This window comes from the organism of the source record quoted next, unplaced genomic scaffold (genome assembly GCF_019419815.1).
Source record: "Pyrus x bretschneideri cultivar Hongxiangsu unplaced genomic scaffold, Pyrus_bretschneideri_v1 Contig39, whole genome shotgun sequence".
Taxonomy (NCBI): Eukaryota; Viridiplantae; Streptophyta; class Magnoliopsida; order Rosales; family Rosaceae; genus Pyrus; species Pyrus x bretschneideri.
This window is the reverse complement of record NW_025999712.1, coordinates 1,601,680-1,627,654: the sequence shown is the minus strand read 5'-3', so window position 1 is coordinate 1,627,654 and position 25,975 is coordinate 1,601,680. Positions and strand designations below refer to the sequence as shown.

The 25,975-nt window shown below is 38.3% G+C and overlaps 5 protein-coding genes and 1 long non-coding RNA gene across 8 annotated transcripts; 5 read left to right on the top strand and 1 right to left on the bottom strand.

The window, feature by feature from the left end:
* Window positions 1-8,655: 8,655 nt before the first annotated feature.
* LOC125468551 lies at window positions 8,656-9,539 on the top strand. Its single transcript, XR_007250953.1, has 2 exons — window positions 8,656-8,861; window positions 9,254-9,539. It is a non-coding gene; the product is annotated as an uncharacterized LOC125468551 (long non-coding RNA).
* Window positions 9,540-12,560: 3,021 nt separating this feature from the next.
* Window positions 12,561-14,880, top strand: LOC103960787 (cytochrome P450 704C1). Its single transcript, XM_009373271.3, has 6 exons — window positions 12,561-12,900; window positions 12,987-13,202; window positions 13,333-13,629; window positions 13,711-14,031; window positions 14,256-14,459; window positions 14,554-14,880. The coding sequence occupies exons 1-6, from the start codon at window positions 12,598-12,600 to the stop codon at window positions 14,731-14,733; spliced, it is 1,521 nt and encodes a 506-aa protein (XP_009371546.2). The 5' UTR covers window positions 12,561-12,597; the 3' UTR covers window positions 14,734-14,880.
* Window positions 14,881-15,262: 382 nt separating this feature from the next.
* Window positions 15,263-17,369, top strand: LOC103939237 (NAC domain-containing protein 83-like). The gene has a single exon (XM_009349300.2). The coding sequence runs from the start codon at window positions 15,375-15,377 to the stop codon at window positions 16,524-16,526; it is 1,152 nt and encodes a 383-aa protein (XP_009347575.2). The 5' UTR covers window positions 15,263-15,374; the 3' UTR covers window positions 16,527-17,369.
* Window positions 17,370-19,196: 1,827 nt separating this feature from the next.
* LOC103939236 (NAC domain-containing protein 35-like) lies at window positions 19,197-20,066 on the top strand. The gene has a single exon (XM_009349299.2). The coding sequence runs from the start codon at window positions 19,197-19,199 to the stop codon at window positions 20,064-20,066; it is 870 nt and encodes a 289-aa protein (XP_009347574.2).
* Window positions 20,067-21,145: 1,079 nt separating this feature from the next.
* Window positions 21,146-22,914, top strand: LOC103960752 (ammonium transporter 1 member 3). Its single transcript, XM_009373231.3, has one exon. The coding sequence runs from the start codon at window positions 21,182-21,184 to the stop codon at window positions 22,754-22,756; it is 1,575 nt and encodes a 524-aa protein (XP_009371506.3). The 5' UTR covers window positions 21,146-21,181; the 3' UTR covers window positions 22,757-22,914.
* LOC103939230 (E3 ubiquitin-protein ligase AIRP2) lies at window positions 22,658-25,465 on the bottom strand. Of its 3 annotated transcripts, none has more exons than XM_048564509.1 (6): window positions 25,220-25,465; window positions 24,714-24,864; window positions 24,177-24,243; window positions 23,715-23,949; window positions 23,111-23,251; window positions 22,658-22,835 (listed from the first exon to the last, which is right to left on the bottom strand). In XM_048564509.1, the coding sequence occupies exons 1-6, from the start codon at window positions 25,282-25,284 to the stop codon at window positions 22,805-22,807; spliced, it is 690 nt and encodes a 229-aa protein (XP_048420466.1). In that variant the 5' UTR covers window positions 25,285-25,465; the 3' UTR covers window positions 22,658-22,804. The 3 variants fall into 3 exon arrangements, with proteins under 3 accessions (XP_048420466.1, XP_048420465.1, XP_048420464.1); XM_048564508.1 differs by having other exon boundaries at window positions 22,694-22,835; window positions 23,040-23,251; window positions 25,220-25,463; XM_048564507.1 differs by lacking the exon at window positions 22,658-22,835 and having other exon boundaries at window positions 22,899-23,251; window positions 25,220-25,462.
* Between the last annotated feature and the right edge of the window lie 510 nt (window positions 25,466-25,975).

Genomic DNA, 25,975 nt, shown 5'->3' with positions numbered 1-25,975 from the left:
GTGTCCAGAGCTTAGGAATCAAATCATCTGGGCTGCACAAATTCAATCCAATGGTCCCCATTAACTCATTTTCCTAGCTCACCACACAAAACCAACAGCTTTGATTTCTTTTACACACCAATCAGTGGTCTGGATGATTTCCTAGGCTCCTGACACTAAAGTCCGAAGTGGATCCAATTCTCTCCCAGTGAGTACCCAAGTATTGTCCCATTTTTTTGTACATTTACATTAAGACCATTGAGATTAGAATCTTCCAAATGCAGGGTAACCTTGGGCTTCAAGATTAGAATCCTGCAAATGCAGGGTAACCTTGGGTTGGATCTACCACATCAACTGTCAACTCATTGCCCCAACTCTGGTCGCAGGCCCCAATCCTGGCATTTCAACCTATTAAGGCATGTTTACACATACGGAGAAAAAAGGGAATCGAATTCTTCTGTGGGTGATTTTGGCGTTTACCAAATTTTAGGAATGCAAAATATTAGTGGGCTCCACCCAAAATCAGGAATCAAACTCTTGATATTCCCGGAATTGAATTACTGACTTGGATAAGGTATTTGAATTCCGCGAGAAAACCAACATCCGAAATTAGAATTTTTGACCGAAACAGCCTTTTCAGATTCAACCCCATCCCTGAACCAACACATACCATCGCAACACCTCCCAGACTGCCAAAGTGCCAATACCCTTCACCAACCCACCCCAAAAGTTCTACCCAAAAAACCCAAATCTAAACCCGAATGGAGGGAGGGAGGGAGATGCAGAGGGAGGTTGACGCGTCATGAGTAACAGGAGTTGGTGTTTAGGGATGATCGGAGAAACAAATTGAGGAGGATGCAGAGGGAGAGTATAGTTTAGAGGGTTCTGGTGGAACCGTGGAGGTTCCAGAAATTTCTGTTGAGTTTTAACTCTTTAAAACACATATACTAGTGTGAAATTGTTTTTTTTTTTTTTTTAAAAAAAATTGTCTATTATAAATTAAGGATATTTTAGTAATCAAGCTAGTTTTCATTCCGATTGAACTGAATTAGACACAACTTATATGGATTCAACATCATTTCTACTCTGATTCCAGACTTATTTATTAAACAACTTCAATAAATAGGAATCTGATTCTGATTCCATCTCATTTCAATTCCTCCTCATTCAAATTCCTCATCAATTCAATTCCTCTTAATTTGATTACGAATTAGTAAACACGCCTTTAGTTCTACTCTGGGTAATCACGAGGGACCCATTGAATTCGATTCCAAAAGAATCCTTAATCCTTTTCAACTGGATGGACACAACTTCTTAAGTCCCAACCAACATGGTTGTTTTTTCTTTTATACAAGTGCGTTTGAGAATGCGGAATTGAACTCGGGGAAAACGTGTGCAGGCGAACTGTAAAAATCTTCCTCGTTGTCTCTATCTTTCTCTGGCATATGGGACAAACTACAAGACTATATATTCAGCAATCCTGCACGATGAATCCGTTTAGAAATCCAACTCTTCGTTCATTTGGCGGTAGTCACAGTGATTCGGATTTATATAGCTTGATTGCTCCGCAAGTAAAACCGGCAGGAAAGTGCCCACAAGGAAGAAGGAAGCAAACGACACTTTCATTAATTTGTTGAGTTTCCTTCAATATTAGAACTAAAATCCCTCTCTGACTGCCGTAAGGGTTGCAAACGAAGTTGGAGAAGCAACGAATGTGAAAGATGATTCAAGCATTGATGATGAAGTACTTGCAGACAGTCCATGTTTGATGGTGCCGAGCACGCATTGTTCATAGAATTCATATGGACTTTTAAGTACTAATGTTGGAAACCCTAATGTAGCTTTTAGTATTCATTTGCAAAACACGATAACGACACGCTATGTTCATAAAAATACTTTGACTTCTTTCTTCTGTTTGAAAATCAACTAACAAATCTTTCTTTCTTTTTTAAACCGCGACGGTACTAACTAACAAATCAGTTACTTATTTGGTATGTATGCTTTCTTTTGTAGTATGATTGGACTAACTAACAAATCAGTTACATATTTGGTATGTATGCTTTCTTTTGTAGTATGATTGGACGTTATATGAGAGAAATTTTATTTGGACCCAGTTATCCTATCTCTACACCTAATTAAAAAAATTTATGTACTAAACTTTCAAGTTTGCCCTTAAATAAATAAGAATAAGAAAATAAAAGAAAATAAACATTGGTGATTTTATCTCTACACCCAATAACTCAAAAAAATGGCACACATATGCACTCCTCCATTATTTCCAGCAAAACACACCCAAATAACAACAAAATATTCTCCTGAGCTCATCGACAAGTAAGGTTGCTAGAAACCCTTGTTGCATGAAACCCCTAGCGGCCCTCATCTATAATTTGAGCGAAGAAAACTTCTTACCAATTCGTTGGACATGAAACAAAGTCCTGCAATAAGAGAAAAAAGCTTTCATGTCAGTTAGTGTCGTCTATTTAGAAGAGATGGCGACAAAGGCTTTGTCTATTTAGAAGAAAACTTCTTACCCTTGTTGCTATCTCTTCTAAATAGACACTGACTGACATGGAAGCTTTAATAATTTATGCAAGCTAACTTGTTAGTTTTAATAATTTATGCAAATAGCCAACTCCTAGATAATGGTTCAAACAAGCAAACATATAGTCGAAAACCTATGCTGAAATTATAAATAAGGGCTGATAAGGGTTTCTAACAAGCTGACTCGTTGACTAACTTGAGAGAATATTTTGCTGTTATTTGGGTGGGCTGCCGGAAATAATGGAGGAGTGCACTGGTGTACTAGTTTTGGAGTTATGGGGTGTATAGATAAAAAACACCAATGTTTATTTTCTTATTCTTATTTATTTAAGGGTAAACTTGGAAGTTTGGTGGGTAAAACTTGTTAGTTAGGCGTAGAAATAAGATAATTGGGTTCAAATAAAATTTCCCGCTATGTAATGTGTTTGGTGTGAATTTTTATTGTAATATAAGACGTTTTCTTAGTTTATATGTTCTAATAGATGTTTTTTTTTTTTGGTCAAACGATATATTTTGTTAGATTAGCCACCGATGAGATATGAACCCATGCCGTCATGCAAGGACTTAACACCTTTCTACCACTGTCGTAGGGTAAAGGGCCACTTGCTAATTGATATTATTTCATAATGTGCCCTTTTTTAAAATTTATTATTATTAAGGGAAGGTGAGGATTTGAAACTATTACAATAATTTAGAAAATTTCAAACTTGGAACACATGAACGAAAAACTAACACTCTCTCCATTAAAATATTCAACCGCATGTAGATTTCATAATGTATCGTATTGATGGGCTTTATTTTATTTTATTTCTTATTTTTTATTTTTGGGTTAGTCAAAGTAAATTTCATAAAAAGAGAAAGCTATTACAAGGTAATGACAACTCTAAAAAAGAGTCTAAAATGGCCAAGCAAAAGCCCAATTCTATAATAGAAAATTACAATGAAATAGGGCCCAAAGTGAGCAGCCCATAATAGCAAACAAATGTAAAAGCTAGACATGTAAATGTAAAGCAATCACCTCCACCAAAATAGCCACACCACCACTGCAGATCTATCCTCACCACCCAAAAGAAGGGCCAAAGAACTAAAAGGATGAATGGAAAATGGGGGTAGGCAAGCTATCCATGCTAAGAGCGTTCCCATAATCCTACAAAATAGTGCAAAATGCACTTTAAATGCTACGAACCACCGAAGTGCGCCTCTAGAAGAGACGCCACGAGCAACAAGGGTAGATGGTTGAAGATCCACGGTGATGAGTGATGTTTGGAGAGGAACAAGGCATAAAAAGCAGATTTAAGATAAACTCAGGAAAAACTGAGACCAAGCTCAGTTCAACCTAAGACACAAAATGCTTAGAATGAAAACATCCGAAATCAAAATGCATCAAATGAAAATCTAAATCACCAACCATGGTGGTTTGAAGAAGGAAAAAACTAGGGGAGTTGAAGGAAAAGGTGAGAACCAAAAACAGGGAGATATGGAAGATAGAGAAGAAGAAAGGAGAAAAGGGAAGAGGGTGAGAACAGGTGGGCACTGGGTTGCCATTGACCCCTAGCCGAAGCCAGGGGTTGATGCCGAGAAGGCTTTCAAAAATTAAGTTTTTTTTCTAGAGAGAGAGGGAGGCACGGTCTCAACTAAGATATATAAAAAAATTATTTTAGGGTGACTATATTGAGGGGTTTGATTGACAAAAAGAAAAAGAGAGAAACGACATGACCCATAAAACTTGCCAACGAGTTTGAATTCACATGTGTGTCACATGAGATATTTCGGTCATTCCATTTCCATGTTCTTGGACGAGGATCCTCTTTGCGGGGATCTGGAAGATCAATTCATCGTGTTCATTCATTGTACATCATGCAATCAATTTTCATTAGGTATTGTTTATATTTAATTTAAAATAATTTCTAATCACACGATGTACAATAAACAAACACAATTAATTAATCATTTGGATCTCATAAAGAAGTTTATAATTCTAAGAGGTGTGCTATCCACACACCCTTTTTTACTTCTCACATACACCCCTTGTTAATTTATGTCCGTTGTTCTTCCTCAATTCTTCCGATCTGACGACTAAAAACTTAAAAGGTGTGGGATAAGTAAAAAGGAATGTGTGAATATCACATCCCTAATCCTAATCCCATGTCCCCGTACTCAATGTACAGAAACACAGTACAAATCCATTCAGTTCCTACCATTCAATTCCTAACTAACTCATTCAGTGTTGAGTGATAGGTTTGAAATTTAGCGGGAATTAAAACTACCATTTCAGTTATTAAAAACACCCTTTATAATAAAAACACTAATTAAATAAATAAGTGTTTGTCAAAACACTAGCATCATAATGTTTGTCAAAACTACCATTTCACTCCAGACTCTACCTAATACTAACATCATTATGTTCAATGCCAAATAAACATCATATTCGTCGTCTTCATGAAGTGGTCTTCAGGAACTCTTATTTGTCTTTAATACGAAAGCAAATGTTCAGAAATATTTTATTTGCCCTTTTTTTTTTCCTTCTTCTTTTAATCCTTCAAGCAAAAGTGATTCCCATAGTAGAGGTTAGTGAAATAAGAGCAGCCTAACTATGAAAACGGGGTTGTAGGGGAACAATACAAGCATTGTGATGCTAAGCGAAGTGGGATTTGTCAATGGGTTTTAGATTTTTGTGAAATTTTGGGTATTAGGTTTTCTAATTGCCTGGAAAAAATCTGAGAATTAAAGAGCAAGAGAGGATAATTCCACAGTTTGGAAAAATACAGAGAACTATTACTGACTCTAAAAAAAGTATATTTTTCTTTTTTAAATATAGAATGTTTAGGGATCAAAATAAGAATTTTGAAGTACTAATAACATTCAATTCCCAAAATAAAAGGTAAAATAATTTCAAATTATATGCATATTCTATGGGGCTGTAACTCAGACTGGGTTAACCATAATCCGCCCATGCCTAACCCATGGGTGGAGGCACTATATATGTCTAGCATAGGCCTAGGCCTACTTTCACGCACCCTTTAAGCCTTTCTAAATATTTAGTATTATATATTTATTTATTTTTTTATAAACTTAGTATTATATATATTTTAGTTTACACAAAACTCTTAAATTCTATTCACCAATACTTAAAATAAGAGGTCTTTTTTTTCTTTTCACCCAACTGCACTCATTCTAAAACTAAATTTAACTATTATTCAATAACTCTTAAAATCTAAAGTCTAGTTTAGTTTTATAAATATATATATATATATATATATATTCTTTTACATTGTCAACCAAAAGAATAATAAACTTTGAGCTTTTCTTCCTTCCTTTGAAATTTCATATATATTTGTCCCAAATTTCCAACCAAAACAATATTAAGGTTTGTAAATTTCTCTATTCTCTTTAACTTTTTACTAACAATATGCTTAAAAAGCATGATCTCCCTAGCATGTTTCATATTGGAAGGTTAACTTCTTTTAATTCTCTTTAATTTTGATTAACTACTCTCTATATTGACTTGATATTGGAAGGTTAATTTTAACATGAAAAAAGCATTTAGTGCCTCCAAAAATTTAATCAGCTCACAACTCCAAGCATGTATTATACTTTCTTGTAAAAAAATATTTATGTGAGGCCCCTCCTTGCATAAAATCCTGGCTCTGTCACTGGTCTAACCCAATATCAAACTTGATTAAGCGTGTAAGAATGAAGTAAAAACCTGCATACACAACCCGATCTCAACCCGATTATTTGTTGGGTTGGGTTGGGTTGATGCTTTGCCTGTTCATATCAACCCAAACCCAACCCGGTTTTTAGCCCAAATTGCTCATGCACATATTACTCATCCCACTTCATATTATATGAGTTAGATACAAGTTTGGGAAAGCTATATGTGAAGTTTGTTGTTTGCTTTTCATTTGAAAATGAATTATAATGTTGCTTTTACGTTTCTTTTGGTTAAAACATTAGTATTATCTTGTCATTTAATTTCAACTTTTTATGGTTGAAACTTGAAAAATGTGTCTCACACTATTTGGTTTGATTTTTTTTTTATATGAATGGTGATGTGTAAAATTAAATTTTAAATAGTTTTGCATTATTTGGTTCAAATTTGAGATTTAATCTATAAAATAATGTGTTATAAAATTGAATTTGATAAAATTGGACAAACCCGAACTCAACTCGAGTAAGTCCGAACCTAATTTAAACTCGAATCCGAATAAATTTGCATGAACCCAAACCCAACTCAAACCCAAATTAGGAATGTTGAAATAGGATTGAGTTGACTATCTGAACCGTCAAAGTTTCACCTATAATATTCTACATACAAGTCCTTCATGCTTGATCATGTAATGCTGAATATCAGAGTCATTTCAACATACCAAATTCTTTATGAATTGTGTAAACGACGGATTTGTGGGGTGTGTTTGGAAAGTAGACGTTATTTTAAAAAATAATTCAAATTTAAATAGTGATTTTTGTTAGGATAAATAAGTTTATTAATACTAAAATTTTGTGTGGAGTATAATCAACATTTGATACTGTGTCAATAAAATTTTGTGTGGAGTATAATCAACATTTGATACTGTGTCAATAAAACAACTCTTATTGAAGTTCTACTAGTGAAAGTGTTTCACAATTTTCATTTTAAGTATGACACTGATATAAAAATAAAATAAAATTGATATATAAAAATTTAAAAATCACGATATTACATGGGAGTAAAGTTAGAATTATTGTAAAAGAAACTAACTAGAAAGCAAGGTTGCGATCTTGACAAGGCAAGGGCGTGGCAAAAACTCATGTGCATGTTTTTTTGTGCCATGGAGACAAGGTTTTTTTATTTTTATATTTTTTTATACCATATTATGTAAGTCTCTTAATAAACTAATTATAATAATATAGTTCAAATTTATATTTGGTAATAATCAAACATAAAACTTCTTATTTATAAATTAACATGAATATCAATATAACGTAATATTGGACCTCTCGCTTACTAACTTTATATACGGTTATATAAATAAGAGAAAACGAGCTATTTAGAATTACAGTCTAATAATATTCAATATTAAGAGAACCCTTCTCAAGAAATAAAGCAACAACTGAGATATAAAAAATGGATACATTCAATGATATAGCGTACACAGTAGCGCTCAAGCGCTATCTAAGGTGGGTCATCGCGATGCTTCCCTTATCTGAGAGAGGTGTGGACATGAAGGCCCCCATCAATGTGGAAGGTGATCTTGGTTGTGTAACAGTCTACTCATAGCAGAAAGATGAGTATATGTCGATGAGCAAAGTCCTTCCCTAAACAAATCCTTGGACCAGCCTGTTTATGTAAGTCACAAAGTTTCTTCAGTTCTTTTTTTGTTTCCAATAAATAATAAATAAATAAAATGTGGCATGTATCGATGCTATTTTCTTACGCTGAAGGCTATAAATTTGAAGGGCTCTGACCAAAATTCTTGTGTATCATCACCCGTGACAAGATGTAAAAATTGCCGATGAGTTCGGGTTCACATGTGTGTCACATGACCTCCATTTCAAAGATATTTCAGTTACTCCACGTCCATGTACCCGTACCCAACGTATGGGGACACACAACAATGAACTCCATTCATATATATACCTAATTCCGTCTAAATTTCCAACCCTTGTTCTGTCTAATTCCGTCGGGTTCACGTGTTTCACATGGCTTAATGCGTCGGTCATATGGTATGCCTAACGTTGGTTATCATGCTGATCAGGATATATGTCAACACAATGTCTCCATCTTTTCTTTTGTAGAAGTTTAAAACTCTACTTGGAATTGTCTTTTGAAGAAAGCATTTTCTCTTACTACCATTATACACCACACTCCACCTAAACATCATATTCGTTGTCTATGAGAAATCGTCTTCAGAATCTCGTCTTTGTTATTAGTACGAAAAAGAAATGTTCATAAACTTTGATTTGTGTATTTTCTTGTGCACTTCTAGAGTATTGTCAAGTTATGGGTTTAGGATTTTTTGAATTTCGGGGTATTAGGTTTCCTAATGGGCTGGAAAGTATCAGATAACTAAAGAGCAAGAGAGGGTAATTCTACAGTTGGAAAAAAAAAAAATCAGTTAATGTGGCAATGCAACGGTTGACAACGGACCAAAATGCCATATTTAAAACCAGTTAATGTGGCAATGCATTACGCATCCCGCAAGAGAGAGAGTTTCTAAATTGAACGGAAACCCTTTTTTGAGTTTGAGTTTTCCTCATTCTCCGATCAATCAAATCTTCAAGAACAAACTCTACAGCAGGTTCCAAAAGGCGCCAAAGCGTTAGTCAAGCAACGGCGGGGTCTAATGACTAGCGCCTAGGTCAGTGAATAATTTTGAGTCCGATTTTGCATCTTTTGAGCAACAAAAAATTGTTCCTTTGGCCCATTTATATTCTCAAGATTTTGATCGTATGGATCTCATGAATCTTCTAATTCAACTTGATAATTATATTCATAATATGAAGATGCATAGTAAGTTTTCAATATTAAAAGGATTTAGTGATCTTACAAAGGTGTGCAAGCTACAAGTTAGTGTATAAGCTTCTTATATTCGTTTTACTGTTAACGGTGCAACCGCTCAAAACTAAATACTTTAGATTTCTATACACTTTTTTTTTCTCTTTCTTGCACATTTAAGGGAAGATCAATTAAGAGAACCCTTCTTAAGAAATGAAGCAACAACTGAGATAATGGATACATTCAATTATATAGCGTACACATTAGCGCTCAAGCGCTATCAACGGTGGGTCATCACGATGCTTCCCTTATCTGAGAGAGGTGTGGACATGAAGGCCCCCAGCAATGTGGAGAATGATCTTGGTTGTGTAACAGTCTACTCATAGCAGAAAGATGAGTATCTATTGTTGAGCAAAATCCTTCCCTAGACAAATCCTTGGACCAGCCTGTTTATGTAACTCACATAGTTTCTTCAGTTATTTTTTTTTTCCAATAAATAAATAAAAAAAAAATGTGACATGTGTCGATGCTATTTTTCTTACGCTGAAGGCTATAAATTTGAAGGGCTCTCTTCCCGAAAAATGCCAATTTTGTCGAGCCATCTCCTTGATCGAAATTCTTGTGTATCATCACCCGTGATGAGATGTAAAACTTGCCAATGAGTTCGGGTTCACATGTGTGTCACATGACCCCATTTCAAAGATATTTCGGTTACTCCACGTCCAAGTCCCCGTACCCAACGTATGTTGACACATAACAATGAACTCCATTCATATCTATACCTAATTCCGTCTAAATTTCCAACCCTTGTTCCGTCTAATTCAGTCGGGTTCATGTGTTTCACATGGCTTAATGCGTCGGTCATATGGTATGCATAACGTTGGTTATCATGCTGATTAGGAATATGTCAACACAATGTCTCCATCTTTTCTTGTGTAGAAGTTTAAAACTCTACTTGGAATTGTCTTTTGAAGAAAGCATTTTCTCTTACTACCATTATACGCCACACTCCACCTAAACATCTTATTCGTCATCTACAAGAAATCATCTTCAGAATCTCGCCTGTGTCTTTAGTACGAAAAATAAATGTTCACAAACTTTTATTTGTGTATTTTCTTGTGCACATCTAGAGTTTTGTCAAGTTAGGGGTTTAGGATTTTTTGAATTTCGGGTATTAGGTTTCCTAGTGGGCTGGAAAATATCAGAGAACTAAAGAGCAAGAGAGGGTAATTCTACAGTTGGAAAAAAATAGAGAGTATAACAATTTGGAAGTACGTATATGTCTAGATCCAACGGTTGACAACGGAGCAAAATACCAATGCACTACACATCCCGCAAGAGAGAGAGTTTCTAAATTGAACGGTAACCCTTTTCCGAGTCTGAGTTTTTCTCATTCTCCGATCAATCAAATCTTCAAGAACAAACTCTAAAGCATGTTTCAAAAGACGCTAAACGTTAGTTGGGTGGTGGGTAGGGTCTAATGACTAGCGCCCAGTTCCACGATCGGCGCGTGGTCCGCTCATGGGCGCTGCCATGGCCGGCACATGGGCACACGTGCCTCTGCCGGAGGTACTATGCTCTACCGCCGTTCATGGCGGCGTCGACGACTTTTCTGGCCAACTTTCCAGTTACCCATCTAGGCCTGTGGTGGCACGTGGGGGAACCCGAGGTTCCTCCTTAGGTTTTTCAACATGCCGAATCCAAATCCGCTATCTGTTTTCTTAAATTCCATTGTTCAAGTATAGTTTTATTAAATAGTCTCTATTTGTGTATAGGTGCTTCGGTGGAAAGTGATCCCATCCTCCTTAGTTCGAGCTATTCCCCATTAGCAGAATATTTGTAAGTGGACCCCTTCGTAACTTGCATGTTTTATTAAATTTTAGGATTGCATTCATGAAAAACATGATTTCATGATTTATGGTTTATGCAGTATTTATGATTTGTCGAACTTCCACTTTATGAAAGGTATACGACTATTGCTTTTACACTTTATGATATATTATGGATTCATAAATATGGTTTTTGAGGATGATTTGAGCTAGAAAGTTTTATGGTTTTACTAAAGATTATGAAATGAAATTTCGTGGATTTACGAATATGTTATATATATGATTTATGAGATGAGGTTTTGAACCTTTGAGCTTTGGTGATTTGGCTTGAGATTTCGAGATATATTTTTGGTATTTATCTAGTGGGTTATCATACAACACACACACACACAACACGGATATGTAGACGCCTATGGCCATAGGACACAGTTGATTATATTATGTCATACCCAAAGCTTTACTGGCGAAACCAGTGTCAGATAGCTTCAGTAGCCATGGCTAGTGTCGGTGTGTTATGTTATATGTATATGTTTCTTCTCAGGCGTAACCCAAAGTCGTATAGCTTCATCTTCGGGTGATGGTACCTACCATATTTCTTCACTAGTATAATCCAGTGTCTCACAGCTTCACCTTTGGGTGATGGACATATTATGCCTTCGGGCTACTATGATACCCCTAGTTGAGTATATATGTTGATTTGAGTTATGAGATATTGAGATTTTCTTCGATACCCATTTTAGATACGAGTTTTATCACCTACAAATGTTTTCATGGCATGTTAGAGTTTTAGAGAAACCTATATGTAGTACTATATATGTTTTCAAAATAGGGGATTAGTATGTTAAAAAAGAAAAAGGGTTTTATTATTATTAGTACTTATATAAATTATGGTCCACTCAACCTTTGTTTTTGCGTCCCCTCAGGACATAGTGTTGAGGAATACGACCCGAGCATCGAGGCATTTCCCTACCAGTGATATTACGATCTTCCATTTGCTTATGATTTCTTTATGATATATGTAATTGATGTCCTATCATTCAATCGTACTTCCGTTTAGTGGTATGCTCTGGACATATTTGTACATCCTTTATTTCTGATTAGTTATCGTTGAACGTTGCACTCATGTTAAATTTAGAATCTTATTTATTGTCTCCTAGTATTTGTATACCCCGTATCATGGTTATTGTATTATGACTTTTGGATTCAGGTTCTCTTTTATTCTTGCGTATTGTTATATTTATGGCTTCGTCACCATCAGGCTCGGGTGTCAGCCAGAACGTGCCAATCCTAGTATTTGGGAATATCGGGGTTGGGGCGTGTCAGTAACTATATCTCATATAATTTTTCTCATGAATTTTTTTATAAGAGATTGAATTAAATGTCCTTAATTGGCTAAAAGAGACAAATACGAAGACTAAATTAGTCAAATAAAAAACAAAGGGAATAAATTTTCCATACAACTATTACACAACGACCATTTTGACATTTGAGCCTTAAAAGAAACTTAATGGGAAGTAGGATTGTGATTTTGACATGAGGTATTGAATACTTGGACCGTGGCAAAAACTCATGTGCATGTTATTTTTGTCATTTAATATTATGGTATAATGATATTTTTCTTTAATTACATTTACTGAACCTCGTGGAGACAAGTTAGATATCAACTTATTTCCCAACTGTAAATACATGGTTAAAAAAAAAAAAAAAACTTGTTTCTCTATATATGGTTAAGACAAGGTGTTTCTTTTCTTCACCGCCTCCCTGAGTGTCATGGATTTTCTTTCCACTCCCAATGCAATAAGTTTAGCTGTAGTAGTTTTAGCTATACTGGCGATCAGATCCTATGCCAGGAAAAGATTGCAACGCTCTGAGAAGACAAAGAGATACCCTCCTGTTGTCACAACCTTCTTACACACCCTCGTCAACTTCCACAGGCTGCACGATTTTATCACTGAGTTTGCATACAAACACAAAACTTTCAGGGCGCTTAACTTGTTCGTAAATTACGTTGTCACCACCGATCCTGCAAATATTGAATACATTCTCAAGACAAACTTCGCAAATTATGGCAGGGTATGTATGTTTTTATCAAATGGTCGTACTTACTTTGTCTCACACGTTAATTTATGCGACTAATTAACTAGCTTGACCTGCTGCAGGGGTTGTACAATTACGACATTTTGACAGATGCTTTGGGTAATGGGATCTTCGCTGTGGATGGTGAAAAGTGGATACATCAAAGGAAGTTATCTAGCTATGAAATATCAACCAAAGTAGCTAAAGACTTCAGCAATGGAGTTTTCAAAACCAAAGCAGTAAAGCTTGCTGGGATAATTTCTAAAGCGGCAACCTGCGACCAAGTAATAGAGATCCAAGTAAGTTTTCAATAATGCTTCGATATTCACATAGATAGAATTGTCATTTTATTTCTTCTGAGATATTTTAATGTTGGTTCCTTTTTAATATATATTATTTTATTTTATTTTATTTTCTTGTACCGGGAAGGATTTGATTATGAAAGCGGGGTTAGATTCAGTCGTCAAGATTCTGCTTGGAATGGAAGTAGATACCATGTATGGGACAAATGAAGAAGGCACCCGGTTTGCCCATGCTTTCGATGAAGCAAACAAACTTACCCTGTATCGTTTTGTTGATTTCTCCTGGAAAATCAAACGGTTCTTCAACATTGGGTCAGAAGCAAAGCTGCGGAATGATATTAAACTGATGGATCAATTTATTTATAAATTAATCAACAGAAAGATTGAAACATCCCATAATTCATCAGACGATGAGCTACCTGCAGTGAGTTAATTACCTTCCATTCCATTAAGTAATGATTAGTTTAGTATCTTAATATATATGATTAATGCGGATGAGTGACAGTTGAAGAAGGGAGACATGATTTCAAGGCTTTTGGAAGTGAAAGGGAATGATCCAAAGTACTTGAGAGACTTGATTTTGAGTCTCATTGTTGCCGGCAAAGACTCAACGGCAAGCACGATTACGTGGGTTATTTATATGCTCTGCAAGCACCCTCATATGCAAGAAAAGGTTGCGAAGGAAGTTCGAGAAGCGGCAAATCTGAAGGATGATTCAAGCATTGTTGAACTTGCAGACAGTCTTAATGAAGAAGCTCTTAACAAAATGCAGTATCTCTATGCAGCTTTGACCGAGACACTCAGGCTCTACCCTGCAATTCCACTGGTAATTTGACTAACTTCTTAATTAAACCAAATGCATACATATTGCAAGGGAAATGGTTTCCGAAGGCTCTGTTTATTTCTTTCCCTTACTTCACTTTTGATTTATTCAATTCAAGGCCAGAAATAAACAGATGTGCATACTTTCTAAATTTTTTGAATTATTTTGAATCGTTGTTGACTATTTATTTTACAATTTGTGTGATGACATATGAACTGTCGACAAAGAATGCGAAGATCTGTTCATCTGATGATACCTGGCCAGATGGATTTAGTGTCAAAAAAGGTGATATGGTGGCATACAATGCTTATAGCATGGGCAGGATGACGTATCTATGGGGTGATGACGCACAAGAATTTCGGCCAGATAGATGGCTCGACGAAAATGGCGTTTTCCAGGAAGAAAGCCCTTTCAAATTTATAGTCTTCAGTGTAAGAGAATAGCATCGATACATGCCACATTTTATTTATTTATTTATTGAAAAAAGAAAAAGAATTGAAGAAATTTTGTGATTTACATAAACAGGCGGGTCCAAGGATTTGTTTAGGGAAGGACTTTGCTCGTCGACAGATGCTAATGTTTTCTGCTGTGCTATTCGGGAGCTTCATATTCAAGTTGAAAGAAGAGAACAAAGTGGCCCGTTACACGACCAAGATCACCCTCCATATTGATGGGGGCCTTCATGTCCATGCCTCTGTCAGATAAGGATGCTCCCATAGATAGCGTTTCAGCGCTACTGTATATGCTATATCGCTGGATGCATCAATCGCTTTTTTATTTCAATTGTTGCTCTAAGAGCATATCTACTGGCGAAATAAAGAATAAACAAGGTTATGAACCAACTATATTACATTTTTCCTTCGCCAAAATTATCCAATGATGAAATCTAAATTATTCCTTCGCCAAAATAAAGAATAAATCAATGAGGGTGTCTAATACCCAGCCCGATTTTATCCAACCCGGTTTCCGACTTCCAGTGGCGGGATGGCGGTGGCGCCCGCAAGCAACAACGCGGGAGAAAATATAGTTATACTTTTCAGTCTTTTCCTATCCACTGTAGGATATTTCAAATTCTCTTGAATCCCTAACCACGTGACTATTTTGCGCAAACCAAACGGCTATTTATGTGAAACGCGCCCAGCCGTCGGATGAGATTAGATCCAACGGCAGAGACATGGGAAGAAAAAGTATATAATCACCTAGCCTGGTAAGGAAAGATCTCATACGATTTCGCACCAAAATAGTCTCTGAAAACAACAGAGAAGGTCCTTGTCCTCATCAAAACCTAATTCCTTCCACGTTAATTCACATAATTAACACAGAGAAACCCTAACGAGGTCTTAACAATGGAGGAGGAGGGTTATGGTGGTAATGTGCCGCTGGGTTCTTACAAAAATCCGCTGCTGGGTTCTAATGGTATGCCGCTGGGTTTTCGGTTTCATCCGACCGATCAGGAATTGATCAGTTTCTTCCTCTACAACAGATTCCTCCACAGAGAGTCCTTAATGGCGGACTGCAACAACTTTAATCTTATCCACGAGTTCGACCTCTTCGCCAAGACTCCACCGTGGGTGGTTTGGGAGAATTTCGGCGGACCGGGACTTGAAGATCAAGATTTGTACTTCTTCTGCCAACTCAAGACTCGAAGCCAGGCGCGCATCAAACGTGAAATTGACGCCGGTGGTACGTGGAGCGAATCCAATTCAAAGCCGGTTAAGGATTTGCAGAATTTAAAAGCTCTGGGGAAAAAGAGGAATTTGCGGTATGAGAAGGAAGGGTGTGAGCATGACGGTGACTGGCTCTTGGAAGAGTACAGCATTCTTCCTAGTGTAGTTGCTGGCGCTGATGACTCCGATCACGAAATTGGAAAGGTGGTTCTCTGCCGACTTAAAAAGAATTCTAGAAGCGGAAACAAGAAGAATTGTTCGAACTCAACCCAACAAGTGAACGAGCAGCCGGCAAAAAAGAGAGCAAGAAAAGAAGTCAAGGAGAAGCCGGCAAAAAAGAAGGCAAGAAATGAAGTCAAGCAGAGACCGGCGAAAAAGAAGGCAAGAAACGAAGTGGGATCACAAAATACTACTAGTGTGATCACCCATACTGTTGAGGAACTACAAAACTGCCCTAGTACTAGCAGTGCTCCTGTCGTGCCCTTCGATGAAACCAATTACAAGATGATTAGTGACGCTATTAATCATGATCAGCAGTGCATAAGCAACATTGACGGTAGTACAATGCCCACAAATTTTTCTGATCATGATTATGTGCCGGTAAGCTTTGCCAGCGAATGTGGTGAGTTTCTTTTGAAGGATGAAGACTTTCTTTTGAAGAACGGTGAAGATATGTTTTTTGACCTCGAGGATTTGTTGCCACCATTGGACTGTGGATCTGCATGGTCACTAGAGAAGCTGCCTCAAATTGACGGAACTCAAGAGCCTTTGCCGTTGGATGGGATGAGTTGTTGGAACGACTGTTTGTGGATGGGCAATTGTGTTCAATGATCAGTAGATCGGAGACGTATAGGTGACTACGGCTGTCTGATTTCGACGGCGAGAGATTGTAATTTCTGTTTTAGTTTATATATAAGATTTTTCTTTGATCTCTTGTTGTTATTGAGTTACTTCCTGATCAACGTGTAATTGTTTACTCAGAATGTATGGACTCACAAGTTGGTTTTTAACATGAATTGAAACTATGGAAAAGCACAGAAACACATTGGCATAACAATGAAAGAATCCGTGGCGCTAAATATTCCGTCGGAGCCAATGAAAGATCGATCACATATTTGTTCGGAAAATTTAATCACACAAATCTAGAACCAGTTCAGATCCAAAGGACAAATACGAGATTGTATAATTATCAAGAGCCAAAAAAAAGAGCAAAATGAAATCATTGTATTCCTTACAGCATTCAAAAACGTCCCAGTAATACGACCACCAAGTCGCTTGAGACAATCCATGTTGTTGCACCATGGTACCTCTGTTCCTGCAGCATTCAAAGATATCCGGACACATCAGTCGTTGCACCATGTAGTTGCTAATGTCCTTTGAGGGTTGCTTGGAATTGAAGTTTCAAATCTACCTTCCATGGGCTTTATTAAGTCAACTCATCCTAATCTGAACACCGTCTTATTGTTAATCTAACAATGCAGAACAGTCCCATCATCATCGTGATCTGCATTGTTGTCGAATCCATCTGACCCAAAGCAATCCCAATTTAAGACGCGTAAACACCACATCTTACGCCTGTATTTCCAATCACTGCTAGTTAGCAGTCACAACCTACTCTACTATCTACAGATATCTGCCCAGCATTGTGATAATCATTGATTCGTCCATAATCCCCTATAAATGAAAAGTAACCAAAACAAGATTAAGAAAATCATTACTAGTCTTCTTACAGACCTCCATACTTCAAAACATGTCCGAGTCATCAATGTAAAACCTAGAGAATTAAGAACAAAGGAGATAAAAAAGATGCAATGCAACACTCTGAAAGCATATAGATGGCAGAACAACTGATCTCACGAAAGCGAACAGTATCTCAAAGCACATTACAATAAAATTTCACCAGTATAGAACTACACCCATCTGTGGTTTCTTATGCATCAACATGTAAGGTACTATTTTAACCATCTCCATTTCCAATTTAAAGCCTAGATCAAGAGGAACAGTGACATAAGTAACAAATAACTTAGGACTGGTCATTCTACCGTTCTGCTAACTCATTTCAGATGAGAAAGCGTTGAAGGATAAAGAACAAGTTCAACATGAAGCAATTGAATTTTTTTCATAGACTAAACTATGTTTAGAGGATCCTTATTCCAAAAAAGCATTACAAACCAATATATTTATCGCTAGATACAACAGGTTAGGAGAACTAAATCCTGTATATGACCAACTGGTTTGGACACCAGTAGCCTCGTGCCGGCCCAAACTGTCTCGGCTTCCCTAGTTGCAAAACTTAAAAATTCTGATGCATTTGGTAAGTTAAACTTTAAATTCCAAAATCACATAATCTAGTCATGTATAACTAAAATGAGTTGCATCAACCCCAGCCTCCACAAACCCAGTCCCCTACTTGCGGGAGAGGACTCTTTATTATGCATCAGCCATAGGCCCATAGGCTATAGTATAACAGTAATTTCTGGCCGGTGAGGGAGTGATCAGAACAAACCATATGGGAGGAAAAACAACAAAACACATACAACTAGATTTGCAAACCTACAAACTCACACATACTAAAATTTGAATTGATTAAGAACAAACTAGAAAACCAAAAAACTACACATTTTTCTTTTGATATGTTACTATTCCACTCATGAGGTGAGAAAACATTGACGCGCAATGAACAAGTAAGCGTTATCCAGTAATTGCATTCGCTGATCAATCAACGATAAAAGATCATTTTTCCTACGAAAGCATTCTGAAACACCATACATTCATCATAGCATGTATTCTGTCCTATTATACCATCGGTTGAGACTTTGGAGTATCGAGCCATTACGTCTTCTCCCTAGTTGCCATGCCAAACATGAATCCAGTAAATGATATCCTAACCAATCGCAAGTAGTGCACTTGCAAATGACAGAGCAATTCAAATGCAATGTACAAGGAAAACTATTCACACTAACTTGAACCACAAGCAATTTATCAAACAGTTGGCAGGCGACTCACATCGGTGATCCAAATTACTCAGACTATTACCTCGCCGGATTTTATCCGACCCGGTTCCGGACTTCCACTCTCCTCCTCCTCACACTTGGCGGGAATGATGGCTCGGCGTTGGTGAACGCTCGAGAAAACGACGTAAATGAAATTTGGTAAAAATGGAAAATTACAATTCGGTTTTGGTAAAAATACCAAAATTTGGGCAAATAAATAAAATACGAAAAATTTGAGATACCGTTGATACCCTCCATATGGATAATTAAAAGACATCATCCACCGTTGGATAGGACTAGATCCAACGGTTGAAAATGGGGCAAAACTCCATATTTAGCAATAGTTACTGTAGCAGTGCACTACACATTGCGAGAGAGAGAGAGAGAGAGAGAGAGAGAGAGAGTTTCTAAATTCATCGGAAAACCCATTTCCGAGTCGGAATTGTTCTCTTTCGCCGATCATTCAAATCTTCAAGAATGAAAATCTAGAGCCCTGATTAACTTAACAATGGCGAATTTCTACGGCAATGGGCTGGTGCGTTCTTACGGCGACGTGCCGCTGGGTTTTCGATTCCGTCCAACCGATCAAGAACTGGTCGGTTTCTATCTTTCCAACAGAGTCATCGCCGGAGAGCAGTTTATGGCGTACTGCCGGAGCTTCTTGCACGAGTTCGACCCCTTCGGAGAGACGGAACCCTGGGTTATCTGGGAGAATTTCGGCGGACGTTCCCTTGTGGATCAAGACTTGTACTTGTTCTACGAACTGCATTATCTGCCGTCGAACTACATCAAACGCACCATTGACGCCGGAGGCACCTGGAGCCAAAGCTCATACAAGACGGTTAAGGATTTTGACGGAAAACAAATTGGAGATAAGAGGTGCTTCAAGTATAAGAACGAGGGGTGTGAACAGGACTGTGGCTGGCTCCTAGAAGAATACATTCTTAATCAAACCCAAGAAATCGTTGATGGCAATGGCTCCGATCATAAATCCCGAAAGGTTGTTCTTTGCCGGCTTAAAAAGAATCCGAGGTGCGCGAACAAGACAGATCATCCAACCCAAGAATTGAAGGAGAAACCGGAGAACAAGAGAGCTAGGATAAGTAGTTCTCTTGTGCACTTTGATGAAAGCAATAAGAAGATCAGTGGAACTAATCAAGATCAGGAGTGCAAGAGCGGCATTGACCTTAATGCAATGCCGCCAGATTTTTCTGATCATGATTGTCTCACGACGACCAGTGGCGTTTGTTCTTGTCCGATATGCTTGGATGGCGGAGGTGGTGAACCGCTTTTGGAGGATGAAGACGATGAAGATTCGCTTAAAGACGTCGACTTATCGTTAGGACCAAAGGTGCTGCCTCAGTTTGACGAAACTTAAGTTGTGCCTCGGCCAGCTTCAACCGGCTTTGAGGATTGACTGTTTGCAGATGAAAGCTATTTTGTCAATGACCGGTGGAAGAGATGTGGAGGTGACGACGGCTTTCTAATCTCCACCGTGTGCAGAAGCAGAGTTTTGATCACGAGAGACTGTAATTTCGCTACTTAGTATATAATAAGATGTTCCTCTGATTTGATTTCTTATTGTTTTTGGTTAGTATATGAGGAAATTCATCAGAATGATCAATGTATTGCCAGTTTGTTTTCTACGGAAATTCGAATTGTGAATGCAACTTTTGAATTCGATAAAATCAACTCTAGTTTTATGAACAAGTTAACTATATTTGTGTAATCGAATTTGCAAAATCGATTACAAATGATTTTGCAGAAGATACAATGATTTCGTATAAGGATTATATTAAAACGACGCCCTAGGGCGGCATGCTGTAGGTTTACAAACCTTGTTCCGCAAGTAAAACGGGCAGGACAGTGCCCACAAGGAAGAAAGAAGCAATCCCTTGGACCATATCAAAGCAAATAACACGAAGACACCGAGTATTGTCGCTACCCCTTCATTTGTTGACTTGCCTTGAACTGCAAGGTACCCTTCCAAATCTCTTCTTTGTTTGAAATAGATTCATAAGATGAAGTACCCCAGGTCCAAACTAAAACCATCATCATCCTCTTATGGTGAAAGCAATCGGGTGCCCTCAGATTCTGCCTCCCCTGCTTGAAAGTCTTTTCTGTCATCTGCGGAACTTTCAATCGCATTACAAAATCTAAAGGCCGAATTAAGAGGAGCACGGTCATCATGCCTACATGTAGACGTCGAGGTAGATGTACATAGACAATCTGCAAACTAGCTACAGGGACTGAATTCAATGCAATCGAAAGTAACATTGACGAAAGAGGAACTCTGTGAAAACTACCAGGATTTAAAACGTGTTTCGGGCTAAATTTTTCAGATGGCTAGGTGGAGTTTGTGTGTTCCCTCAATGGTGTATGAAATCCGATTGGGTCGGATCTTAATTTTTCAGTGTTCCAGTAACCAAAATACATATTTTCTCAGTCAAGAATTACAATCTCCTCAACTGCACGTTCCGATGTTCTAGTCAAATGTTATTACCAAATGGTATTATTGACATAGGAAACCGACTACCAAAAATCAAGCGACCTACCAGTATGCATCTACCCTTCAAAGTGCAAACTTCAAACCTCTCATCACACACATTAACATACAAAACTACCAAAACCCATCTCAAATATCAACCACCTCTCTCTCTCTCTCCCATGGCTGCCTCATGGGAGGAAAGCGTCGAATACTCCATCAACACGATCTACCTCCTCTTCTCCGCCTACCTCGTCTTCGTCATGCAGCTCGGCTTCGCCATGCTCTGCGCCGGCTCCGTTCGAGCCAAGAACGCCATGAACATAATGCTCACCAACGTCGTCGACGCCGTGGTAGGTAGCCTCTCCTACTACCTCTTCGGCTTTGCCTTTGCATTCGGAGAAGGCTCAAATGCCAACCCTTTTATTGGTACAAGTTTCTTTGCTCTCAAGGACATTCCCAACTCCACCTACGACTATGACTACAGCTTCTTCCTTTTCCAATGGGCTTTTGCCATAGCCGTTGCGGGTATAACTAGTGGGTCAATTGCTGAGCGTACCCAATTTAGTGCTTACCTCGTTTTCTCTTGCTTTCTATCTGGGTTTGTGTACCCTGTGGTGGCTCATTGGGTGTGGTCTTCCACTGGGTGGCTTAGTCCAAACTCGAGTAACTTGTTGTTGGGCTCTGGGGCAATTGATTTTGCCGGGAGTGGCGTGGTCCATTTGGTTGGCGGGGTTGCCGGGCTTTGGGGCTCTTTCATCGAAGGCCCCAGAGTGGGCCGGTTTGACTCGTTTGGGAAGGCCACGCCCATTAGAGGCCATAACGCGACGCTCGTGGTGCTTGGGACGTTCTTGTTGTGGTTCGGTTGGTTTGGGTTCAATCCCGGCTCGTTTGATAAGATTCTTGTGGCGTATCCGGACACAAGTGATCAAGGGAATTGGACTGGCGTAGGCCGAACAGCGGTTGCAACTACGTTAGCTGGATCGACTGCTGGAATCGTTACCCTATTCGGCCGGCGCTTGCTAGTGGGTCATTGGGATGCACTAGATGTTTGCAACGGAGTGCTTGGTGGGTTTGTAGCGATAACGTCGGGATGTGCCGTGGTTGAACCGTGGGCTGCCGTTGTCTGTGGTTTCTTCGCAGCTTGCGTTCTAATCGGGTTCAACATCTTGGCCGCAAAACTACAATTTGATGACCCGTTGGAGGCGACCCAATTGCACGGTGGGTGTGGTGCGTGGGGTTTGATATTTACAGGGCTGTTCGCGAAAGAGGAGTTTGTTGTCCAAGCTTATAATGCAGGCGCCGTCGGTACAGTACGGCCTTACGGTCTCTTTATGGGCGGCGGATGGAGGCTGCTCGGAGCCCAAGTGGCTGAGCTTTTGGCCATTGTGGACTGGGTTAGCTTGACAATGGGTCCTCTCTTCTACACCCTTCACAAGCTCAAGATTTTGAGGATCTCTGTGGCTGACGAAATTGCAGGTCTTGATGTTTCCACTCATGGAGGCCATGCCTATGTTCATACAGAAGAACACCAACCTCGCTTTTACGCAGATTACGTACGCATTCAAGGCAATAGATCGTGACTCGAGATCCAGCAACATACTGCTCTGGTTCTTCTTGATCTCATAGCATTATGCAGAGTGATTCAAATTGATGTACCTACTGCAAGTATTGTATTCAAGTTATGAATGAAATTCAAAACGAAAAAAAGGCAGAACGGAAGTCTGACACGAACAAAATACATCTTACTCTTTTGAAGTGAATCAAAACAATGGCCAAAGTGCATTTACATGTTAACAGGTTTTAAATTACAGTAGGGTAAGGCTTGTTATATACACAGTTCCTGAATGCAAGATGTAGACGAACCTCACCGGACATGAGAATCATAGGGTAGAAAAACAGGATCTGGCATAACAAGAGGCAGTTTTTCTACGTACATAAATAGTCTCTTGCGGTCCTCTCTTAAGATTGATGATAAATCGAGAGCATCGCATTTCTCAGTGTAGATCCAAAGATCACCTGAGTTGATTCTTTTGAGACTATCGCGACAAAAGGGGCATGACTGAGACCTACCACGCCTGAAACAAACAGCAGAAAGCATCAGGTTCTGCTCGATATTATGAAATGGAAATAAAAAGCATTTAAACAAGGAAAAGGAAAATCCAAATTCCAGGTTTACGCATCAGTATCATTCGATTAAACAAGGCCAATTCTGAAAGAAGTCGTTGGCCATTTTAAACTTTCATCTGAGCCGAACGGGGTAACTCAAAGACTTAATGATGGAAACGTTATAAAGACACATGGTCCAATGTGTACGAGAGTATCCCAAAAAATGAAATGATGACCTAATGAACGTTGTTAACACTTATTCGAGGTAGAATTTCAGTTCCATTAATCTGTGGCATGCAAGATGGAAATCATCAACAAGAAATCACTCTTGCTAACAGAAATCACAGTTCATGGATACAACGAGAATATGCTGTATACAAATAAGTTGAAATTATAAAAGAAAACACAAGAAAAAAAGGCCAAAAAGCTTACCAGTCTCGATAACACTTCAAACACAATGTGTGACTGCAGTTAGGCAACACGACTTTTCTGTTCACCTCCATGCAAATTCCACACTCTTCTTCTCTTTCAATCTCAATTTCAGAGAGTTTTCCCCTCTCGGATTCATCCCTTCTTTTGTATCTGGCTGTGCAAATCTCTTTCTGTTTCCTCTCCTCCACATCTGTGATTCCCCTTTGAAGTTGCAACAAAGAAGGAAATATGACAGCTGCCCATGAAAATAAAAGTGTTCACAAAACATAATCCATGAATATCGAGGAAGAAATAGTTATATCCATTGCCACTCCCACCACCCCCCCCCCCCCTAAAAAAAAAAAAGCCCTTCCACCGCCCCCCTCGCATCCTCCCAATATGTACTTGCAGCACAAAGCATTTGCCTACAAATATTACCACTACAATAAGCATTTACGTACATCTTTACTGAATCTCACTTACCATAAAACTCTCTCATGCTGGCTTTCCTTTCGTAAACAGACATGGTGGTCTTTCCATCAGGATAAGTCTGCACAAATCAATTGCATTCCCACAACCAAACAAGAAGTCAAATAAAATTACTACATTTTCTGAAGATAGTATGACATGAATGAATTAAAAATTGAGAAAATCGACGATGAAATTACAAAGCATGCCAGACAATAAAGACCAACAGACACAACAAAAACCAAAAACTTGACACCAACACCCTGAAGGCCACTATCCCAATAGGCCAGCAGGCCCGGCAATCATACTACCACAGTCGAGAATGCGTGTTCACTCCATAGGCTATCAGTTCTCGGTGAACTAGCAGGAAATTTAAACCAACTATTATACTACTGTTGTACTTCAACATGTTCTGTATGCAGCAAACGTTCCGAGGAATCCATTTCAAATTCCTTTTTACTCTCTATCATCTTTCTCTCAGCTCTCTCTCATCACGAAAACTGAATCACGCATTGACATATAACGAAACTCGATTGAGAAAAAAGAATGTACCATATAAATAAGAATTCGAAGCAAGCCGAGTGCTCCGGCGAGGTGACAGTCAGTCCACTGGACTAGAAAGAGGAAAAAGTTGGCCGCCGGACAGTAAGACAGTCTCATCTGAAGACGTGCTCCGTCTTTCTCCCTCGGATAATCCAGTGCCCTGAACAAAAACAGTGGCCAAACAAAGCATTTGATCAACAAGCATTCCACAATTATTACATCTCCAAAGTCCAATTAATGCACGAAATCAATAAAACCCACATCATTAATACATAATTACACAGTAAAAATCAATTTTTGATCCTAAGAAATTTTTTTTTTTTAATCTATGAAAAAAAATAAGTCTTTAAATCGACCCTACGAGTATAAAACATAAAAATTGGAAGAAAAAAAAAACCATGAAAAAAAAAAAAAAAAAAAAACTCCTAAATTTAGTGCAGCAGAGGAGCGGAAAATTAAGCGAAAATTCATATATTTAGTGGATAATTGAATTGAAGGAGAAGGCGGAGACTTACAGAGTATTGGCGTGCTGAATATCTGCTTGAAGCGCTTTAAGAGAGTCCCTGAACGGTTTTCCCATGACTTGGAAATTTTCCCGGAAAATTATTTTCCCACCAACCAAACAGAAAATAAGAAATAACAGTTCAAAAACCCCTAAAGTCTCAACCTTTATATTTATCCCCTTATCCCCTCAGCTTCTCGAAACAACGAAACTAGAGAGACAAAAGCTCAAACCTTAACTGCACTGTCCGCTTCAAACTCCATAAACAAGCCAGAGGGTCCCGCTTTTTAAATTCCTTATCCAACTGACCAAATTTTAGATTTACGAATGATCCGCTGCGGTGAAGACTTTAACGTTCCCTGTTAAGTAGCTATTAACTGCGAGCCACGTGGTTTACTGGAGGGTTTGAATTTTTGGTATCGTGACGTGGAGAGGATTGATTGGCGGCTTTGAAGATACGTGCAGGAAGAAAATAACCAGGCGGCGCAGCGGGTAGGGGAGCACCAGGTTTTGTGAAAAACCATGGAAAGGACGAGTCGTCCAAGGCCACTGGCCAACCATGACGCGTAATTTGATTAAGTTTTTGTTGGATAGATAATTATGATTAACTTGATGTCTATCACGACAGATTTTTCAATGTGATAAAAGTACGAGTATTTACGTCATATATTAATAATAATATACAAGTGAATAAGCACTTGAATAAAATTACCTTCTCTTGCATTGTAACATATGATATATTATTTCGTGTTCCAAGTTAAAAAACATC